The following is a 21,769-nucleotide window of genomic DNA, read 5'->3' as shown; positions in this document are numbered from 1 at the left end:
ACAATCCTGGAGACTCACTTTTCCAGCCTCCTTTCCAATATTTGAATTGTTAGTTTGGAATTTCCATTTAGTTCTGTATTATTTTTTTATAGTTTGTATTTCTCTACTGGGATTTCTTACATGTTCATTCAATATGAGCATATTATCATTTACCACTCTGAGCATAGCTATAACAGTTGCTTTAAATCCTTGACTGTAATTATAACATCTAGATCATCTAATTCATCAACATGGAAAAGTAAGTATGAAAGAAGACATTTATTTAGAGTGAGTAGAGAAGTCATACCAAATACTGGACCTTGGGAGGTTTAGATCCCTTTCTTCTAGATCTCTTTAGATCTAAAAATGTTCATGTAGAAATGACCATTGGTTGTAGCCTGTCTTCCCTTCCTTAACCTAGAACATTCACAGGGGGCCATGCCAGTGAGGACCTCAGAGCTTAAGCTTCATCAACTTTACCGTCAATTGGCTTCTAACACGTAACAAACTGCTTTCTTTTTTTTTTTTTTTTTTAAACGTTTATTTATTTTTGAGACAGAGAGAGACAGAGCATGAACGGGGGAGGTGCAGAGAGAGAGGGAGACACAGAATCGGAAGCAGGCTCCAGGCTCTGAGCCATCAGCCCAGAGCCCGACGCGGGGCTCGAACTCACGGACCGCGAGATCGTGACCTGGCTGAAGTCGGACGCTTAACCGACTGCGCCACCCAGGCGCCCCCAAACTGCTTTCTTTTTAAACACCCAGAGCTTTTTTTCTGTTGCCTGTAGCTCAGAGCCCTGACCGACCCAATAGCCACCCCAGGCCAGTCCCTGCAAAGATAAGCAGGTTGACATGATTCATCTGCTGGGGTGGACCCACTTTCCTTGAGCAGACACCCAAACAATACCAGGGATGACGGGGAGCATGGCTGTTGGGTCAGCAGCCAGTATAGCCTGCTGTAGTCAGAATACGTATGTGAAATCTCCTCTCGGTAATGAATTCAGTTAAAAGACCAAACCCCCCAAGCCCCCCACTGTGAACCCATCTGCAGACTATATTCCACTGTAGATGCTATATAGCACCACTGACTTGCAGCCCTGCGGGTCGGATTTGGGTGTGGAGAGATGCAAGGGAAGGAGGGAGCACTGGGAACAAAGACGAGGAGGAAGGGAGGTAGGGCTCCCTTAAAGGGGTAGATTAGGAGATAAGACTGGATGTTTGAAGCCAGATCTCAGAGGATGGTGAGGGCTGTTGCAGGCACAGTGAAGTGTTGTTAATATTTATCAAGACTGGGACAGAATTTGTGTTGTTTAGATGTAATTCACATACCATGTAATTCACTCTTCTAAAGTGTATGATTCAATATGATTCATAGAGTTGCTCAACCATCACCACTAATTCCAGAACATTTTCATCACCCCGGAAAAAAACATCATACCCATCAGTGGTCACTTCCCACCCCCTCACTCCTCCCAGCCCCTGGCAGCCCTTAATCTACATTCTGTCTCCATGAACTTGCTTATTCTGGACATTTCATATAAATGTAATGATATCATGTGTGATCTTTTGTATCTGGTTTCTTTCATTTAGCATAATATTTGCAACGTTCATGCATGTTGTAGCATGTAATAGTACTTTATTCTTTTTTATGGCTGAATAATATTCCATTGTATGGATGTACCGTGTTTTATCCATTCATCTGTTGGTGGACACTTGCTTTGTTTTCCACTTTTTTACTATTGTGAATAATGCTACAATAAACATTTTCACGCATATGTTTATGGGGACATGTGTTTTCAGTTCTCTTGGGTGTACACTTAAGAGTGGAATTGCTGGGTCATATGTTGACTATATGTTTAACTTTTTGAAGGATTGCCAAACTATTTTCTCAAGTGGCTGCATCATTTTGCATTCCCACCAACAATGTAGGAGGGTTCCAGTTTCTTCACACCCTTGCCAACATTTGTTACTGTCCATCTTTTAATAGCCAAAACTAGTGGGTGTTAAGTGGTATCTTGTGGTTTGGATTTGCATTTCTCTAGTGACTAAGGATTTTCAGCATCTGTTCATATATTCATTGGCTATTTGTATGTCTTCTTTGGGGAAACATCTGTTCTTCAAGCTTAGCCCATGTTTTGATTGGGTTGGTGGTCTTTTTTTGTTGAGTTGCAGGAGTTCTTTATATACTCTAGATACTTGGGGATCCTGGGTGGCCTAGGGGAGTCAGGGAACTCCCCTGGGGAGGCCTGGGGAGTCGTCTGAGCATCCGACTTCGGCTCAGGTCTTGATCTCAGGGTTTGTGGGTTCAAGCCCCGTGTCAGGCTCTGTGCTGACAGCTCGAAGCCTGGAGCCTGCTTCAGATTCTGTGTCTCCCTCCCTCGGTACCCTTCCTTCTGCTTGCACTCTGTCTCTTAAAAATGAATAAACGTTAAAAAAAATGTATATATTCTAGATACTAGACCCTCACCAGATATGTGATTTGCAGATATTTTTTCCCATTCTGTGGTTTTTGTTTTCACTTTCTTGATAGTGGCCTTTGATGCACAAGTTTTAAATTTTGATGAAGTCTAATTTATCTAACATTTTCCTATTGTTTCCTATGCTTTTGGTGCCAAATAAGACACCACTTCCTAGTCCAAGGTCATGAATATTTTTCCCTTTGTTTCCTTCTGAAAGATTTATTCTTTTGGCTCTTGCATTTAACTCTTTGATTTATTCTGAGTTGTTTTTTTTTTAATATGGTGTGAGATAGGGGTTCAGCTTCATTCTTCTGCATGTGGGTATCCAATTGTTGAAAAGACTGTTCTTTCTCCATTCAGTTGGCACCCTTGTTGAAAATCAATTGGCCATAGATACAAGAGTTTATTTCTGGATTCTCAGTTTTATTCCATGAGTTATATATCCTTATGCCAGTACCCCGAATTCTTGATTGCTACAGCTTGCAGTATTGAAATAGGGAAGTGTGAGTCTTCTAGCTTTGCTCTTTTCAAAATGATTTTGGCTATTCTGGGTCTCTTGTATTTCCATATTAATTTTAGGATGGCTTGTGGACCTCTGTAAAAATGACAGCTGGGGTTTTGATAGCGATTGTGTTGAATCAGTAGATAACTTTGAGTATTACTGCCATTTTAATAATATTGAGTCTTCCAATCCACAAATATGGAATATCTTCCCACTTATTTAGATCTTCTTTAATTTCTTTCATCAGTGTGTCTTATACTTTTGTTACATTTATTCCTAAGTATTTTATTATTTTTGATGCTGTTATAAATGGAATTTTTTCTTCATTTTCTTTTCAGGTTGTTCCTTACTGGTGTGTAGAAAGACAGCAGATTTTTGTATAGACCTTGTATCCTGCAACCTTGCTGAACTCGTTTATTAGCTCTAATTGTTTTTTTAATGGCAGAATTTGGTTTTGAAGGCAAACATGTTCTTGTGCAATTAATTGCTTGAAAGAAATGACCTCATGTTTCTTTAGCAAACGTGCTTTGGCTGTGCCAATGTAGGACTGGCCAGTAACTGTGCCAGCACACTGAGTAGGCAGCAGTGCCTGGAGAAAAGGAGCCCTATCAATGAGATCGAAACACTCTAGAGAAGGAGTAAAACACGCGTAGGTTCTGTCCTTTCGTCTTCCAACAGTGTTGTTCATTCTTACCTACCCATTCCATTCCTTACCAGCTTCTATAATATTTGTGTAGGAGGGGGAGAATATAACAAAATAAAATGACCCTGGCCAGTACATTCTTTGGATATTTTTTAAGTGGGCGAGAAACTTAGTTCTCAGAAAAAATTAGTTTCATTTTCTTTGTGTCTTTGGACACTTTGTTCTTCCTCACATGGTCACCATGCTTTTTCTTTCTGTCCCCAGGGCTCCAGTATTATAGTCATTGGGGCTTTGGCGCTCCCTTGGACAGGACTCTGTTTTGCGGGTCACTTTCTTTTCTGTCATTGTTTGCTTGTATTCTATCTCCTTTCTCCTTCTCTACCTTCCTTTCTTGCTCCTTCTCAGATAATATTTATAAGATGGCTTCTTGTAAAAAGAATAAAACAAAACAAAACCGAGACAAATAACCTTGTTAGCTAGGTAAACCCTGTTGTTATTATCTTAAAGTATTCTATGTATATTAAGTGCAGAAAATTCAAATACCAGGAAAAAAAGAAAATTCAAATACTAGAGAAAGGTGCAAAATTAAAAGTGAAAGCTTCCCTGCCCACCCACTCCCAATGGCCACTTCCTCTCCCCAAGTAGTTATTATTAAGAGTTTCATGTGATTATTTCTATGAGCAAAATAAATGCACAATCCACATAACACATGTTTTGTATTTACAGATTTACTTACATCGTATTTCTCCTGACACTTTGGTATTCATCTTAAGTTACCTCCAGTAGAGAGTTAATCTTCTAGGATTTTCCCAGCTCTCTCCCCTGGATGTCAGGAGAGGCCACAGTCTACACAATGCAAGTCAGACAAGATTTTCTAGACCAGGGGTCTCCAGCGTGGGGGACCTTTGAGGTGGGATGAGCCACCAGGTGTAAAAGAAAACATTAACACCTATATTTACATTTTAACCCATCTTTCTTTTTCTTAAGTTTTATTGAGGTATGTAATTGACACACATTAACCTGTACATATTTAAAGTATGCAGTCTATTCACTTGACATATGTATATACCCATAAAACTGTCATCATTAGCAAGATGATGATGTCCAATGCCCTCAAAGTTTCCTTGTGCATCTATGTAATAAATTTATCTCTCCTTTCCCTTTTGTCTGTAGGAAACCACTGATCTACTTTCTGTCACTACAGATCAGTTTGCATTCTCTAGAATTTTATATAAATAGATGGAATCATGCAATGGGTACTTTTTTTGGCGGGGGGGGGGTCTGGCTTCTTTCACACAGGATAATTTGAAATCCATCTTTGTTGTTGTATGTATCCATAGTTGATTCCTTTTCATAGCTGAGTGGTATTTCATTGTATGGATATCCTATCCCTACTGATGGACATTTGGGTTTTTTTTCTTTCAGTTTGGGGGGCTATTAAAATCTGCTGTAAACATTCTTATGCAGGTCTTTATATGGGCATCTGCTTTCTTTCCCTTGGGGTAAATATCTATGAGTGGATAGGCTGGGTCATATGACAAATGTATGTTTAAAGTGCTTTTTTTTTTTTAAGTTTATTTTTTCTTTAGTAATGTCTATACCCAATGTGGAGCTTGAACTCACAACCTCAAGATCAAGAGTCTCCTCCTCTTATAACTGAGCCAGCCAGACATCCCTGTATGTTTAAGTTTTTAAGACATTGCCATACTGGGGAGCCTGGGTGGCTCATTTGGTTAAGTGTCTGTCTGACTCTTGGTTTCAGTTCAGGTCATGATCTCACAGCTTCCTGGGTTCAAGCCCCACATCGGGCTCTGTGCTGGCAGCATGGAGTCTACTTGGGATTCTCTCTCTGTCCCTCTCTCTGCCCCTCTTCCACTTGCTCTGTCTCTCTCTGTCTCTGTCTCTCTGTCTCTCAAAAGAAAAAAATAATAATGAATTGCCAAACTGTTTTCTAAAGTGACCCTGCCATTTCCCTGCCAGCAGTGTAGGAGAGTTCCAGTTGCTCCACATCCTTCCACCACTTAGGTATAGTCAGTCCCTTTTTTTTTCTTTTTAATGTTTACTTTTGAGAGAGAGAGGGAGGGAGAGAGAATGAGTGGGGGAGGAGCAGAGAGAGTGGGGGACAGAGGATCCAAAACAGGCTCTGTGCTGATAGCAGAGTCTGACACAGGACTCAAACCCATGAACCGTGAGATCGTGACCTGAGCTGAAGTCAGGTGCTCAACCGACTGAGTCACCCAGGGGCCTCTAATCAGTCTTTTTAATAGGTATGTAGCGGTAGCTCATTGTGCTTTTAATTTTCATTTCCCTAAGGACTGGTGATCTTTGCATCAGCTTATTTGCCATCTGTGTGTCTTCTTTAGTTAAATGTCTATTTAGTTTTTTGGTCTACTTTCTTATTGGGTTGTCTTCCTATTGAATTGTAAGAGTTCTGTATATATTCTTTTTTTTTTTTTTTTTTTTTTTTTAGTTTATTTTGAGAGAGAAGAAGCAGAGGGGAGGGGCAGAGAGAGGGAGAGAGAGGATCCCAAGCACGCTCTGCACTGACAGTGCAGAGCTAGTCCAACATGGGACTCAAACCCATGAACCAGTGAGATCATGACATGAGCAGAAATCAAAAGTTGGACACCCAACTGACTGAGCCACCCAGGTGTCCCCTGTATATATTCTAATTACAGTTCTTGGTCAGGACACTTTTTGCAAATATTCTCCCCTAGTCTGTGGCTTTCCTTTTCATTTGTATGACCGTCTGTTTTGAAGAACAAATGTTTTTATGTTTTAATGACGTACAATTTATTGATATTTTATCGTTGGTGTTTTTAGTGTTGTATTTAAGAAATATTTGTGAGGGGCACCTGGGTGGCTCAGTCAGTTGAGTGTTAGGTTAAGCATCTGACTTTGGCTCAGGTCATGATCTCATGGTTTGTGAGTTCAAGCCCCGCATAGGGCTCTGTGCTGACAGCTCAGAGCCTGGAGCCTGCTTTGGATTCTGTGTCCCCCTCTCTCTCTGTCCCTCCCCTGTTCATGCTCTGTCTCTCTCAAAAATAAAAATAACCATAAAAAAAAAAACTTTTAAAAAAAGTAAGAAGTATTTGTGAAACCTGGGTCGCCGAGATCTTTTCTTGTTTTCTTCTACAAATTTCATAATTAAGTTTTATAATTTACACTTTTTATAATTAAAATAAGTTTAATACTTTATAATTAGCCTTACATTTTTGGGTCAGTGGTCCATTTCACTGGTGTAAGGTTAAGCTTAATTTCTCAACATATGGCTATACAATATTACCAATACATTTTCAACACATTTGTTGAAAAGATTATTCTTACTGAATTGAATTAACTTGGTATGTTTATTCAGAAACCAATCGATCATATATGTGTGGGTCTATTTCTGAACTCTAGTTTGTTTCATTGATTTATGGGTCTAATTTTACCCCACTGTCTTTATACTGTAGCTTTATAAGTGTTGAAATCAGATAGTTTAAATCCTTCAACTTCATATTCTTTCTGAAACTTTTTTGGCTCTTCTAGGTCCTTTGCATTTTCATATAAATTTTAGAATGAGCTTGTCATTTTCTACCAAAAAAAAAAAATTCTGCCTGAGTCTTTATTGGGATTGCACTGAATCTATAGATCAATATGGGGCAGATTGACATACTTAAGAATATTAAGCCTTCCAATCCATGCACATGGGATGTCTCTCCATTTATTTAGATCTTCAGTTTCTTTCTTTCTTTTTTTTTTTTTTTTAATGTTTATTGATTTTTGACAGAGAGAAACAGAGCACGAGCAGGGGAGGGGCAGAGAGAGAGGGAGACACAGAATCCTAAGCAGGCTTCAGGCTCTGAGCTGTCAGCACAGAGCCAGGTGTGGGGTTTGAACTCACGAACTGTGAGATCATGACCTGAGCCAAAGTTGAACCCTTAACCCACTGAGCCCCCCAGGTGCCCTAGTTTCTTTCTACATTTTGATGTACAAGTTTTGCAATTCTTTTACTAAATTTATTCCTGAGTATTATTTTTGATACTATTATAAAATGAATTGTTTTCTTTCCTTTTTTTTTTAATGTTTATTTTCTTGAGAGAGACAGATTTGCGAACAGGGGAGGGGCAGAGAAAGAGAGGGAGACACAGAATCTGCAGCAGGCTCCAGGCTCTGAGCTGTCAGCACAGAGCCTGATGCAGGGCTCGAACTCACAAACTGTGAGATTATGACCTGAACCAAAGTAGGACGCTTAACCGACTGAGCCACCCAGGCACCCCAAAATGAATTGTTTTCTTAATTTCATTTTCAAATTGTTCATTTTGTACTACTCTATAATCGATTTTTGCATATTGATCTTTATCCTACAGACTTGATAAACCCCTACTTTGCTGAGAATTTAAAAAAATTTTTTTTAAATGTTTATTTTTGAGAGAGAGACAGAGAGACAGTGTGAGCGGGAGAGGGGCAGAGAGAGAGGAAGACACAGAATCTGAAGCAGGCTCCAGGCTCTGAGCTGTTAGCACAGAGCCTGATGTGAGGCTCCAACTCATGAACCAGGAGATTGTGCCCTGAGCTGAAGTCAGATGTTTAACCGACTGAGCCACCCAGGTGCCTCTCTTCTTCAGTCCCTTAACATGGTGAATTACATTGACTGATTTTTGAATGTTTATTTTTGCATCCTTGCATTCTGGAATAATCCTATTTGGTTATGATGTATTAATTTTGTATATTTTATTGGATTCAATCTGGTAAAGTTTTGTTGAGAACTCTTAACATTTATGTTCGCTAAAGATATTAGTCTGTAGGTTTCTCTTTCTGGTTTTGGTGTCAGAGTAATACTGACTCCATAGAACGTGTTAAGAGGTATTTGCTCTTCTTCAGTATTCTGGAAAAGTTTGTATAGAACTGGTATTATTTCTTCCTTAAATGTTTGGTAAAATTAGCCAGTGGAACCATCTGGACCTTGAGTTTTCTTTATGGGAAGATTTTTAATTACAAATCCAATTGTTAAAAGTAGATATGTGGCTATTTACATTACCTGTTTCTTCTTGAGTGAGCTCTGTTGTTTTGCATCTATTTCACCTAAGTTGTCAAGTTAATGGCATAAATGTGTTCATAATATTCTCCTATTATCCTTTTCAAGTCTGTTGGATCAGTGATGATGGCCTCTTTCTCATTCTGATATTGGTAATTTGTTTCTTTCTTCTTCCCAATCATTTGGGTTACAGGTTTATCACCTTTATTGATCTCAAAGAAACAGCTTTTGGTTTCATTGATTTTCCTTAGAGTTTCTCTGTTTTCTGTTTCATTGATTTCTGCTTACCTTTATTTCCTTTCAAATTCTGCTTGTTTGGGGCTTGATCTGTTCGATTTTCCTCCAGTTTTTTAAGGTGGAAATTTAAATCATAGTAGTTCATTTTTTTTTACTGGTGTGTCAAAAGTAGCTCATACTTGGGGCACCTGGGTGGCTCAGTCGGTTAAGCGTCCAACTTAAGCTCAGGTCATGATCTCACAGTTTGTGAGTTCAAACCCCAGGTCGGGCTCTGTGCTGATAGCTTGGAACCTGGAGCCTGCTTCAGATTCTGTGTCCACCCCCCCACACACATTCTCTCTCTGCCCCTCCCCCACTTGCACTTTGTCTCTCAAAAATTAAAAAATTAAAAAACATTACAAATTATTTAGAAAAAATTTTTGAGTAGCTCAACCTTTTTTTTAAAAGAGTTTATTTTTAAGTAATCTCTACCCCCAACATGGGACTCAACGTCACAACCCCAAGATCAAGTGTCACATGCTTTACTGACTGAGCTAGCCGGGTGCCCCGTAGCTCATGTTTTTTAACTTCTCTTTTTAATATATCATGTATATGGCATATTAGCATAATGGTACATTTGTAGAGCTTATAAATGTATGTTTGTTGGAGGTATAAATTTAAAAAACTTTAATGATAGACATGCACCATGAAAAAAGTTTTGGAGAGCAACAAAAGCATTCTTTGATTAGAGCTGTAGGCTGACGCCTTGCTGGGAAATTTGACATATCGTGGGAACATGGGGATGCATAATGGGTGACAGAGCATAAGATGGGGTGGATGGAGTGGAGACAGGATGTCTGACAGCCACTCCCTTGGGAAGAACCCGGCAGCAGTATGGAGCAGTATCAGGATGCAGATGGAGCTTGGCCGTCAGACTGACAAGAGTCCTCACCTGAGTGGCCAGCACTGAGCACTTAGGATGGTTTTCAGAGTCGGTGGTAATAACTTAGGTGAGGCACCTGGTATATAGTGGATTCTACTCACAATATGATAGCTGTTATCAAAATGAAAATGTATTTCTTTATGACTCAGAGGTTGTTAGATAAACCAAAGGAGCTAAGGGGCACAAGTTCTCATCTTTATTTCTCTAGTTCTGTTTTGGCCATTTCTGTCTCACTCTATTCTCAGATGATTGGTTTTTGTTTTTGTTTTCTCCGATGATTTCTAAGCAGTCAACAACCCCTTAGTCTGTAGACTCAATTGACCCTTTCTACTCTTCACTGTCTTATTAGGAGTTGTCCCCACTTCACCTGATCTGCCTCTCATGGTGGTCAGGACAGCCTCCTGCTGGGGTGGTAGGAGGCAACCCCCTCAGAGCCTCCGGGAGCCTCTCCAGATGGAGGCCCTGCCTGTGGACACCTGCCCATTGGAGCTCCACGCAGCCTTGCCAGTGGATTCCATCTCCCGTTGTGGTATGGCAGTCACCATCACATGCAAGGAGTATGTCTGTGCTGGGCCCAGGGCCCGGCCCTCTGTTCATGTGGGGGTAACCTTCACGGGGCAGGTGCCTCTACCCCGGGCCAAGGAGACAGGCTGGGATCCAGCTGTATTCTTAATCCCCACACTGGTACTGTGAGAACACTATGCAGACCCAAATAAGCAGGCGAACACCGTGAGGACCACCCTGGAGATCCCATCCCCCAGCCCTCTCAGAGCTGTCATTTGCTCGGCATGGCCCCTTCAAAGTCTCCAGTTGGAACCTGACAATAACAGTAATTCAACTTCATAATTGATCCTCCTTTTAAAAACATACTATTGTCTATTGTGATAATAAAAGTTGTTTCCTTGAAAATAATAGTTCACATTTCTAGACATCTTGTGCCAGGCACTGAGTCCAGGGCTTCGCCTATCTCATTTAATCACCACAGCACCCTTTCTTAGATAATCAGGTGGCCGGAAAGCCCAGTCTTCACACTGTCTGTGTGACACATGGTCTCCTATGTGTTTGGCTGGACCCTCAGTCCAGCTCGCTTTATCATCTTCTCTGCCTTGCTTTCTGTGCTCCAGCCTCCCTGGCCTTTTCTGCTCATCTCCCCTCCTGCTCTGGGGTCTCTGCATGCGCCACTTTCTCCTCCCTAGATGGTGTCTTCCCTCTTCTCAGCAGCTTCCTAGCTTTTGCTTTCCTAACTCCATCTCTGCCCTGGACCAGTGAGCCCCTCTGGCGTTGCCTCATTGGGAAGGTCTGCCCTGCCCTACCCAGCCGTGTCCCCCCTCTCACTCCCTTTCCACTCTCTGTGGCTCTGGTCATAGTTGATGGGTGGACTCTTTGACTCATCTCACCCATTAAGTTGTGAGCTCTAGAGTGCAGGGACCGTGGCTTCACTTGTCTTTGTTTTAAGTTCTCTTGAGTTCCTGGCAGCTACACAAGCCAGCATGCAGTAGGACTCGGGTGGTATTTGTTGAATGTGTGGCTGAGTGTCAGGGAATGTGTGCCTTGCCTACAGCGGACATCAGCATCTTTCCCACCAGCCCCTCTGATCCTGTGCAGTCGGTCAGCTGCGGAGCTGTGTGTGTGCAAGCCAAACTCCAGATGTGCTGTCCTGTCCTCCGAGGTCAGAATGCAGGGACCCCAAGGGGACAGGCACGTATGCATCACCCCAACCCAGCCGGCATCTCCCTTGTGCCCCTGACTTCTGGAGCATTTGCCTCCTAACCTGCCTCCCTGTCTGACCACCTGTACATCAGGAGTTGTGTGCTGCCTCTCCATGGCTTCTGCTGAGGCCCAGCTGGGTCTGCTCCTGGAACACATGACAGTGCCTGGCACAGACTTTTAAAGCTCCCTGATTCTAATGTGCAGCCAGGCTGAGAAAGTGCCAGGTTATGAGGACTTTGGCCAAGTGCACAAACCTCATACAATAATATGGTGAGCACTTCTTAATATTTGTCTTTCAGACCCTGATCAAAAAGCTCCCCCAGGACTATGTCTGAGCTTTAAAACATGCCAAGGCCGGGGTTCTGCCCTTTAAGGTTGTTATGGGGTGCAGCCCGGGCAGGGACATTTTAAAACCTCCCCATATGACTCCAGTAAACAGCCAAGGCTGAGGACCCCTGGGCTCCTTCGCCTTGGAGGCAAGACTGGGAGCTGTGGGTGTACATGGAGCGGGGACTTCCCTCTGTGGGTTCCTCCCCACACTCACCCCACCCTCAGCATCTGCCAGAGCATGTGAGGGTGAGACCCCGAGTGCAGTTCTGGTGCGAAGGCCGTGGCTTTCATTAGCTCGCTGGTTTCCCAAGGTGGCTGCATTGTAGAGTCACGTGGGATTTTTTTCTTAAATTCCAGAGCCCAAGCCAGCCTAATTAAACCACAGTCATGAGAGGTGGGACACAGGTGGCAGTAACTTGTGAAGCTATTCCCTAAAGTGATTCCAGAATGCAGATGAGTCTGAGAACTACTGCATTCGGTTCTCAGCAGGGTCCTTGATCTGGAATACAACAAACACCACCATCCCTTAGACTGTAGGGATGTGCTGCCCACAGTGCTGTGTGTGGAGCCCTTTTCCTCTGTTTCTTTTCTTCTTTTAAGAAGTTCTTCATTTCTGTTGTTGTTATTGTTGTTGTTGTTTTAGGACAGTGTTAGGCTTATGGAATATTTGATTGGAAAGCAGTGCCCACATACTGCCGCCCCCCCCCCCGCCCCACCACTTTCCCAACCTAATACACACATAGTTTTTTCTACTACTGACATCTTGTGTTTGTATGCTATATTTGTCAGGATTGATGAGCCATTATTGATACATTATCATTAACTGAAGGCCATTGTTTAAATTAGGGTTTACTCTTTGTGTTGTACATCCTGTGCGTTTTGGTGAATGTATGGCACGTGTCCATCATTACTGTATCATACGCAGCAGTTTCACCGCTCTGAACACTGTCTGTGCTCACCTGTTCGTTCCTCCCCCTCTCCCTCCAAGCTCCTGGTAACCCCTGATCTCTATGGTCTCTAGAGTTCGCCTTTTCCAGAATGTCATATAATTGGAATCATGCAGTGTGTAACCTTTTCAGATTGGCTCCTTTCACTTAGCAATATGTATTGGAGGTGCCTTTTCATGGCTTGGTAGCTTATTTCTTCGTATCACTCAGAAGTATTCCATTGTGTAGATGTACCACAGTTTGTTTACCTGTTCACCTCCTGAAGGACATTTCGTAGCTTCTAGTTTTTGGCAATTAATGAGAAAAGCTGCTATAAACATTCACGTGCAGCTTTTTGTGTGGCTGTACATTTTCAGTTCAGTTGGGTCAATACCAAGGATTTGTATTTACAAATAACAAAATTGCTGGATTGTATAATAAGAGTATGTTTAGTTTTGAAAGAAACTACCAGGCTGTCTTCCAAAATGGCTGTAGCATTTTGCATTCCCACCAGCAATGAATGAGAGTTCCTGTTGCTCCACATCCTCGTCAGCATTTGGTTATCTTCTGTTTCATTTTAATCTAAAGATCAGGAATATTCCAGAAATCTGAGGTTCAGAAATCCAAAGTGAGAGAAAACCTGGTAGGCCATGCATTCAGGGATGTTACTGGGAAGCTTTTGGTTGAGTCTAAATCAGTCTCAAATTCTTGCTTTTTTTTTTATTTATTTTTTTAACGTTTATTTATTTTTGAGACAGAGAGAGACAGAGCATGAATAGGAGAGGGGCAGAGAGAGAGGGAGACACAGAATCTGAAGCAGGCTCCAGGCTCTGAGCTGTCAGCACAGAGCCTGACATGGGGCTCAAACTCACGGACCGTGAGATCATGACCTGAGCCGAAGTCGGACGCTTAACTGACCGAGCCACCCAGGCGCCCCTCAAATTCTTGCTTTTTAAATGTGACAGGGTGGTTTGATACTACCTTCCTGAGTCATACTGAGGGACCTTACATCATTAAAAATAACCCAAGAGTGCATACTGAGGTAGCAAAGCAAGGAAGTGGTTGCCTGGAGTTGAGATGTGACACCTGGGCCTCTGGCAGCCATCCTGGACCATGAGGTGATCTTAAGAAGGAGAAGCACATGCCGAGAACAGCAGAGCAGAAAACAGGCACCCAAGATCCTCCCAATCAGTCAGGTCCCTGTACCAGTGTGGCCCACACACTTCCACACTTTTTCATCAGAGAAAAAAATTCTAGCTTATTTAAGCCCAGGTAGCTTTTGTTTTGTTTTCAGTCTTTGTGTTATTTGTAGCAGAACCTAGTTCTAGCAGCTATGAGTGGTTCAGTGGTTTGGCACAATACAAGTCTGTCCTACACACTGGGGGCCAGGAATGCTCAATGGTGTTAGGTGACACCAGGCAGTGGTGTGAGTTACAGAGGGCAGGAGAGAGGAGAGGTGGCCTGGGGACGGCATCACCTATCCTGTACACACCCTCACTCACATGAATAAAAGGTCTAGAGACCAAGACCTGTTGGGGGGGAGGGGAAGGGAGGCTATGTGGGGGTGTGTGTGGATGGGTGCTGTGTGTGTGTGTGTGTATGGTGAGTATGGGTGTGGTGTGTGTGTGTGTTGTGTGAGTGTCATGGTATGTTCCGTGTGTGTGGTCTGTGAGTATATGTGTGTTGTATGAGTGGTGACTGTGTCTTGTGTGTACAGATGGTCGTGTGTGTGAAGTGAGTGTGGATGTGGTATAGGTGTGGTGTAGAAGTGTGTCTATAGATGGATGTAGTGTGTGTGCAATGAGTAGGGTGTGGTATATGAGTAGATGGGTGGCATGTGTCCATAGTATATGGTGTGTGTGTATGTGTGTATGTGGTAGGTGGATGGGTATGTGAGTGTATATATGTGTATGGGTGTGTGTGTGGTGGATGAATACATGGGTGGGGGGGGGGGATAAGTGATATAGGGATGTGTATGGATGTGGAATGGGGTGGATATAGGGTCGTGTGTATGGTGGGTGGGTATAGGGGTGTATATGTGTATGTGAGTGTAATGGGGGTGGGTATAGGGGTATATGGGGGTTGGCGGTTATAAGAGTATATAAGTATCTGTGAGTGCGTGTGTGTAGTGGGTGGATATAAGGACATACATGTGTGTATGTGAGGATGAGTGTGTGTCTGGTGGGTGGGTTTAGGGGTGTGTGTGTATGTGAGGGTGTGTAGGTGTGTGTGTTTGTGCACTGGGTGGGTATAGAGGGGTATATATGTGTGTGAGGGTGTGTGGTGGGTGGATATAGGGATGTGTGTGCATTGATGGTGTATGTGACGGGTGGATTAGGAGTGTATATGCGTGTGTGAGGTTGTGTGGTGAGTGGATATAGGGGTGTGTGTGTGTGTGTGTGTGTGTGTGTGTGTGTGAGGGTGGGTGGTGAGTGGATGGATATGGGGGTGTATATGTGAGTGTGTAAGGGCGTGTGTGTGGTGGCTGTATATGGGGTGTGTGTGTGTGAGAGAGAGTGTGTGGGGGATGGGTATATGCAGGCTGGGTTACAGCAAGGCAAGCAGAAGGTTGTGAGGGCACTAGAGGGAGGGCCTCAGCTCAGGAGGAGCAGGTAGAAAAGGGAAAACGAAGATCAGTGAGGTGGGTTGCATGGCACAGAAGGGGTAAAAAAGAAGGGACAAAAAGAAGACTGAAAAGGATGTGGGTAGACAGAGCAGTCTGGAGAAGGAGCCAGCGGGCATGAGAGGCAAGAAGAGAAGGTGGGTCAGCGCTTCTCCGGGTCCCAGGCACACGGTTGTCCGTGGTGCGAGGCAGCGTCAGGGTCAGGAGAATGCTGGGCTCCATCCTGTGCTCACACTGCTGTTGGGGCAACGAGATGTGCATGTTTTTAAGATACAGACTTGATGCAATATTGTGTTTTTACCACATACGTGGATAATAACATCACTCCATCCTCCTAAGACCAGTTGCTTCCCTTTGCCCTTCTTCTTTGCCCCAGTCTTCAGGGTGGGTGTGATATGGGCAGGCGGGCCGAGAACCCAGACGGGGTCCCGCAGGCTTCGCGCAGGATAGAAATCAAAGTGAACGGGAAGAAGTGAGAGCAGAGTTTACTGAGCAGCATAAGGGATAGAGTATAGCAGATGAAGTGTCTGGAAGACTCAGGAAAGGAGAGTGAGTCTCTCCTTTGCTCGGGCTCTGAGGGTTTATTGAGGATGGTGAGCATGTCCTCTCAGCTACCCAGGAACCAGTCAGAACAAGGACAAAGGTCCAGGTGTTCTCCATAAGTCACTTATGCTCTGGAGCCAGGGGGTCTTGGCGTCACAATGTCTAACGGCAGCTGTCTGGAATACATACGTGATGACCCACCTGGTCACTCCTTAGACGTTATCTACTGTGCTGGAAAACTGCAAAGAAATCATTAACTCCTTGACCTTTGCAGTCAGGACATCCATTCTTTGTACTATAAGGTATGTGCAAGGTGGGGCTGCAGGTCCTAGCAAGAACAGACTCAGGAAAAGGAGAAAAAGCGGTTCTCCTTGGAGTCCCTTCAGTGTCCCTGTCTCAGGTGAGTCCTCCCTCCCTCTCTCTGTGCCCTTCCCCTCACCCCTCCAGCACCCTGGGCTCCAGGCTGGGCCTAAGCAAGGAATGGCACCTGGCTTCAGGGTGCGCCCGCCCCAGGATCCTCCTCCTGTCTGTAGCTGCCCCCCTGCAGTACCCAACCGCATTCCTTCCCTGCCATTTATGCCACCCTGCATCGTTCTGTGTATTTATTTAATGTGTCTTGTCTGTTTCCCTGCTAAACCATCAGCTCCATGAGACTAGGACATTGTCTCTTTTGTTCACTGCTGGGCCCCCAGCATTTAGAACAACACCTGGTGTTCAGTTACCATTTATTGAGTGCATAAAAAGTTTAAATGACAGGCTAAGGCCAATTGACTAAAGCCGGTGATATTTTACAAGTGTGAATTTAGATACAAAAGTGCAGGGAGGCACCTAGATGGCTCAGTCAGTTAAGCGTTTGACTTGGCTCAGATCATGATCTCTCAGTTGTGAGATCGAGCCCTGCATCAGGCTCTGTGCTGAGAGTGAAGCCTGCTTGGGATTCTTTCTCTCCCTCTCTCTCTCTCTCTCTCTCTCTCTCTCTGTCCCTCTCCTGCTCAAGCTCTCTCACTAAATAAATAAACAAACATTAAAGAAAAAGTGCAAAGGGAAGTTAAGTAATTGGGAGGATTAGAAATGGTAAGGTGTGTTGAAAAGGATACCTACAAGCCCAAAGTGGTGTCACTTAGGCCAAGTCACCAAACCAGAGCTTAATACTAACCTAATGGCAGTTTCAGCCTCCCCTAAGTGTCAGTCTGTCAATCAGGAATTGTGTGATAGGCACTCCTGAGGTAATCTGTCTGTATTATAAGACCGCCTGCCCTTTCCCGCTGAAGGAAGGTGACCTTGCTTGGAATAATCCTTTCTTTTCTTTTGCTAACAACTTTCTTGCCCCACCCTCCTTCCTATAAAACCTGCCATTTTGTAAACTCCTTGGAAAACCCCTCTGCCTGAGAGGTGGGGTGCTGCCTGGTTCATGAATCACTGGTTCATAAAGCCAATTCGATCCTTAAATTTACTTGGTTGGATTGAGCGGGGCGGAGGGAAGGGGTTTAAGTTTTTTTAAGTTTATTTATTTATTTTTGACAGAGAGAGAGAGAGAGAGAGAGAGAGAGAGAAGGATGGAGGGGCAAAGAGGGAGAGACAGAATCCCAAGCAGGCTCTGAGCCATCAGCGCAGAGCCCGAGGGGGCTCAAATTGGCAAACCGTGAGATTCTGACCTGAGCCAAAACCAAGAGCAAACGCTTAATCAACTGAGCCCCCCAGGCGCCCCTGGATTGTTTTTTAATAGATTGTAAGCCTCCCCTAAATGCTGTGAGTCTCACACTCCAGTTGGGATCTGGGCTCAGTCTGATGGGTCAGTATCCTACTTTCCATTAGGAACCAGCACCCCCCATTGAGGTTCCTGGAGAATTGTAGGGTCTCTAAGATGGTGTCAGGGAATCAGGACCCAAACACATGGTTGGCCCTCTCAAGGTAGCCACCCCAGAATATTCGTTAGCAATTCAATTTGGAGGACGCAGAGAGGGAGAGAAAGACCAGATCCCCCTGGACCCTGTGCCCTGTATCAGACCATTAAGGCCCAAGATGGGAGCTGGTGGGTGAGAAGCTGTGACAGAAGCCTAGGGAGGGGAGCTGCTGGGGCCAGCACGTCGAGCCGAGGAGCTTCTTGGGATGTATGTGGTTTTCCCATTCCCTGTAACTGGTGCCAGGAGAACAGAGGCGGCGGTGTTACGTGAAGCAACACTTCTTCTGAGGCACAGATGGAAAAGTCACTTTTATTTTAGGCCCAGTGCTTCTCTTCCCCTGCCTTCCCCCGAAGCATCAGTTCCATCCCAGGAGAACCACCTAAAGGGATGCTTTCAGACTCACAGTCTCTAAACAGAGCCCAGATGCTCAGGGCTGTTAGCCATGGCATTTAAAAAGGCACAGGGCCCCGATGCTCCCTGGGGGAGTCACCTCAAACGACTGTGGTGTGGGTGTGGAGAAACTGAGTTAGGGAGCTGGAGCCTTGTGTCTGAGTTTTCTTCTGTGTCAGCTCTCCGGAAAACCCCCACTCGGGACAAACAGTGCTCAGGAAAAGCTGAGCGCATGGCCTACTTATAAGCAGTGTTAATTATGGGCTCTTGGGCGCCTGTCGTCGCTTAACCAATTTCCAGGGCTGTTGATTGGTTTATCCCGAGGCATCCAGGCCCCTTGCTCTAAAACCACTCCTGACACATCAGCCTGGGTCAAGCTGTGGTGTGGAGTAATTACTGGGTGGGGTAGGGAAGGGGGACAGTAGCCGGCTTCAGGTTTGAAGCTGGCGGCACCTGCACTGCTGTTCCCAAGGAGTCTTAAAGCAGCTGATACACCTGCACCGGCCAAAGAGGGGTGAGAGGGTGGCCGTGCACAGCACCCTTTGGGGTGCTACACTGCTGGCGGGCTGTTCCCGCCCAGCTGGGCCTCCAGGGCCTCAACCTCAAGGAGGTTGATTCTCTTTGCACATGCCTGGAAAGTTCATTGGCCTGCCCACACATGCGTGTGTGTACGTGCACAGTCCCCCAAGGGCCCTAGTAAACAGCTCTCTCTCTCTCTAGTGGAATCTCATTGTGTTTTGCAGACTTCATTCTTCCCAGCTCGTTTGTGCAGCGGGCAAGGGGTATCATTACTCTTACTTGTTAAGTTGCCCGAGAGGAAAAAAAACAAACAAGAAAGTTTTTCCTCCTCCAAGAGTCTAATTACTTGTTGGGTGAGCCCTGACCCATATACATTTCCAGAGAGAGAGACACCCGATGCCAGCAGAAGAGATGTCCTTGGACGGGATTCAGAGACCCTCTGCCGGCCATTCCCCCAGCTTCTGGCTCTGCAGCCATACCAGACTCTTGCCAGAGCTTCATAAGGAGTTTAGGATGCTCTGTTTCTTGCCTTGAGTTACTGGACATGCCATGCTATTTCATGTGTCTCTCTGCCTTTGTCATTTCTGTCCCTTTGCTGGGTGCATGTTTCCTTTCCCATTACCTGTGCCTTATTCCTCACCTTCCCCACTCCCCCCACCTCCAGTCAACTCCCCCTCTGAGCAGGCTCTGCACCTTCCATCTGCTTCAGTTGGTTTTGAGCACATTCCCTTGTGTTTGCTTATCTGCCTGGCTCCCCTCCCTCCTAGGCTGTGAACTCCCTGCAGTCAAGGTCTCCATCCAGCCACCTTTTTATCTTGGGCACCTGGCACGGTTCTAGCCCATGGGGGATCCACTGAGGTGGGCTTCTCAGAGGGAACTCTCACCCCCAGAATGGCAAAGGGTCAAGCATATGCTACTAATGCGCTTCTAGCCTAGTTTCCAAGCTCCTGATTCTGACACATCACCTGCTGTCAAATTCAACGTTTGTCAAGGTTCTTGACACTGGCAGTTTATCTTGGGACTGGTCTTCAGGTTCCCTCTTATTCAGGTACTACTCAGTCAGGTTTGTTTAGGATTCTCTCTGTTCAGCTTCCCCACCCACCAACCCCTCCTCTAGGCACTAGATGTGCAGGGTGCAGGGGTGGGGGGGCATTTACATTCAAATAGGGAGAGACAGACAAGAAACAAAATAATAAATAAGATAACATAGAGGGATGATAGTGCGGGGACCTGAACTCCACCTCTTGGTGGGGTGTGGAGAGGTCACCATGCAGAAGAGTGCGTGAGAAGGAGATAGTCTTGCAGCCATCTTTGGGAAATACCATCCTCCATGTTGTCTTTTGTTTTTCTAGCTTCCTGGTTCTGAAAATGCCCTTACGTAGTCTGACTGAAGAAGAGCCCCTGGGTACATAAGGTTTTTCCCTCTCTGTTAGTGTGGCCAGATTATCATTCATGTTTTGTTACACCAGTGGAGAGAGAATGGTACTTTGAGCTCCAGCTGGCTTCGAAGACACCTCCCAGGCTGTGGGGAGTGCCCTTGGCTGGAATGGTGGACCTGGGAACACCCACATGTTGCAGCAAGGGCAGTGTCGAGTCAGCAGGAGGTTCAGAGCTGGCCTCAGCCCTTAGTGGCAGAGGTCCTGGGGCAGCAGAGACTCTCATGTCTTCCGCATCTGGCAGTTTTGAGGCCTCTGGTTTAGGTGTCTTCATCTGACTCAGCTTTGGGCAGCTCAGCGCTCTGATGGAGCCCATTCACTTGAAGGTGGCTAGAGCTTGAAGACAGGAGAACATGAACAGCCAGGTTCCCAAAGCTCCCTCGGATGTCTCAAAACTGCTGGTTGCGGGGCGCCTGGGCGGCGCAGTCGGTTAAGCGTCCGACTTCAGCCAGGTCACGATCTCGCGGTCCGTGAGGTCGAGCCCCGCGTCAGGCTCTGGGCTGATGGCTCAGAGCCTGGAGCCTGTTTCCGATTCTGTGTCTCCCTCTCTCTTTGCCCCTCCCCCGTTCATGCTCTGTCTCTCTCTGTCCCAAAAATAAATAAATGTTGAAAAAAAAACAAAATTTATAAAAAAAAAACAAAAAAAAAAACTGCTGGTTGCTTGATTCCTCCAGAAAACACCTGTGGTGCCAGAGAATGCAAACACGGTCCCCTTGGGCCAGGGGCTGTCATGCCCAGCCCTCCCTTGGGAGTCATGTGCCTGTCCTCCTCTGCCCTCCCTAACTAACCCTCTGCTCTCCCTTGGCCTAACAGATGGAGACAAGCACTGGTGGTGCCCCTCCCTGCAAGAGGTCACGGAGGTGTTTCACAGCCTGGGAGCCTGTAGCCCTGCTCTGGGCCTGCGTGAGCCCCGTCAGCACAGTGGGAGGTGAGTACTATCCTTTCCTCACTGTCCTTTCTCATTTGTTCAGCAGCTGGGGAACTCACTTCAAACCTGTCAATTTGGATACATTCAATATGTGCAGGTTTTTCCATATCAGTTACACCTCAGTTAAAATGTTTAAAACAAACGACAAACATTACCCCAAAAAAAGAGAGATCCATTCTTTTGAACATTTATTCATGTTAGGAAATATTGAAGTATTTCCTATTCTGAGGAGATGGGAAGGGAAGAAAAAATTAATCATAAAGTATTTCCTATTCTGTAAAGGTAATACAACGTAATGGGCCATTCATTGTACAAAACTATCCATTTCATTACTGTTTGTGGCATCCTCCGTTCCATGAGCATTTATAAGTTAGAAAAAGGTGAGGTACCTGGGTGGCTCAGTTGGTTAAGCTTTGGCTCAGGTCATGATCTTACAGTTCATGGGTTCAAGGCCTACATCAGACTCTATGCTGAGTGTAGAGCCTGCTTGGGATTCTCTCTCTCTCCCCCTAGCTTTCTGCCCCTTCCCCATCCGTGCACTTGGGCACACGCCATCTCTGTCAAAAATAGATGAACATTTAGGGAAAAAAAAAGAGGAAAGATTTCCTCTGATTATTATATAAAATTATGTGCATTTGTGGGGGGGAGTTAAAAAAAATTCCCAAACTCAGGCTCTAACCCACATGGTGAAACAGAGTC

The 21,769-nt window shown here is 44.9% G+C and overlaps 1 protein-coding gene across 7 annotated transcripts in view; it reads left to right on the top strand.

Annotated features, from left to right (window-relative positions):
- The window catches only part of FAM178B (family with sequence similarity 178 member B), a 116,206-nt gene that overhangs the window by 49,385 nt on the left and 45,052 nt on the right, over positions 1 to 21,769 (top strand). For all 7 annotated transcript variants that reach the window (XM_040453954.1, XM_040453952.1, XM_040453950.1 and 4 more), the window contains exon 9: positions 20,956 to 21,070. In XM_040453954.1, coding sequence (XP_040309888.1) covers positions 20,956 to 21,070 — 115 coding nt within the window. The remainder of the gene's footprint in view (positions 1 to 20,955; positions 21,071 to 21,769) is intronic.

Source organism: Herpailurus yagouaroundi, unplaced genomic scaffold (assembly GCF_014898765.1).
Source record: "Herpailurus yagouaroundi ecotype Mexico unplaced genomic scaffold, PumYag 210, whole genome shotgun sequence".
Classification (NCBI taxonomy): Eukaryota; Metazoa; Chordata; class Mammalia; order Carnivora; family Felidae; genus Herpailurus; species Herpailurus yagouaroundi.
This window is presented reverse-complemented; position numbering and strand designations above follow the sequence as displayed.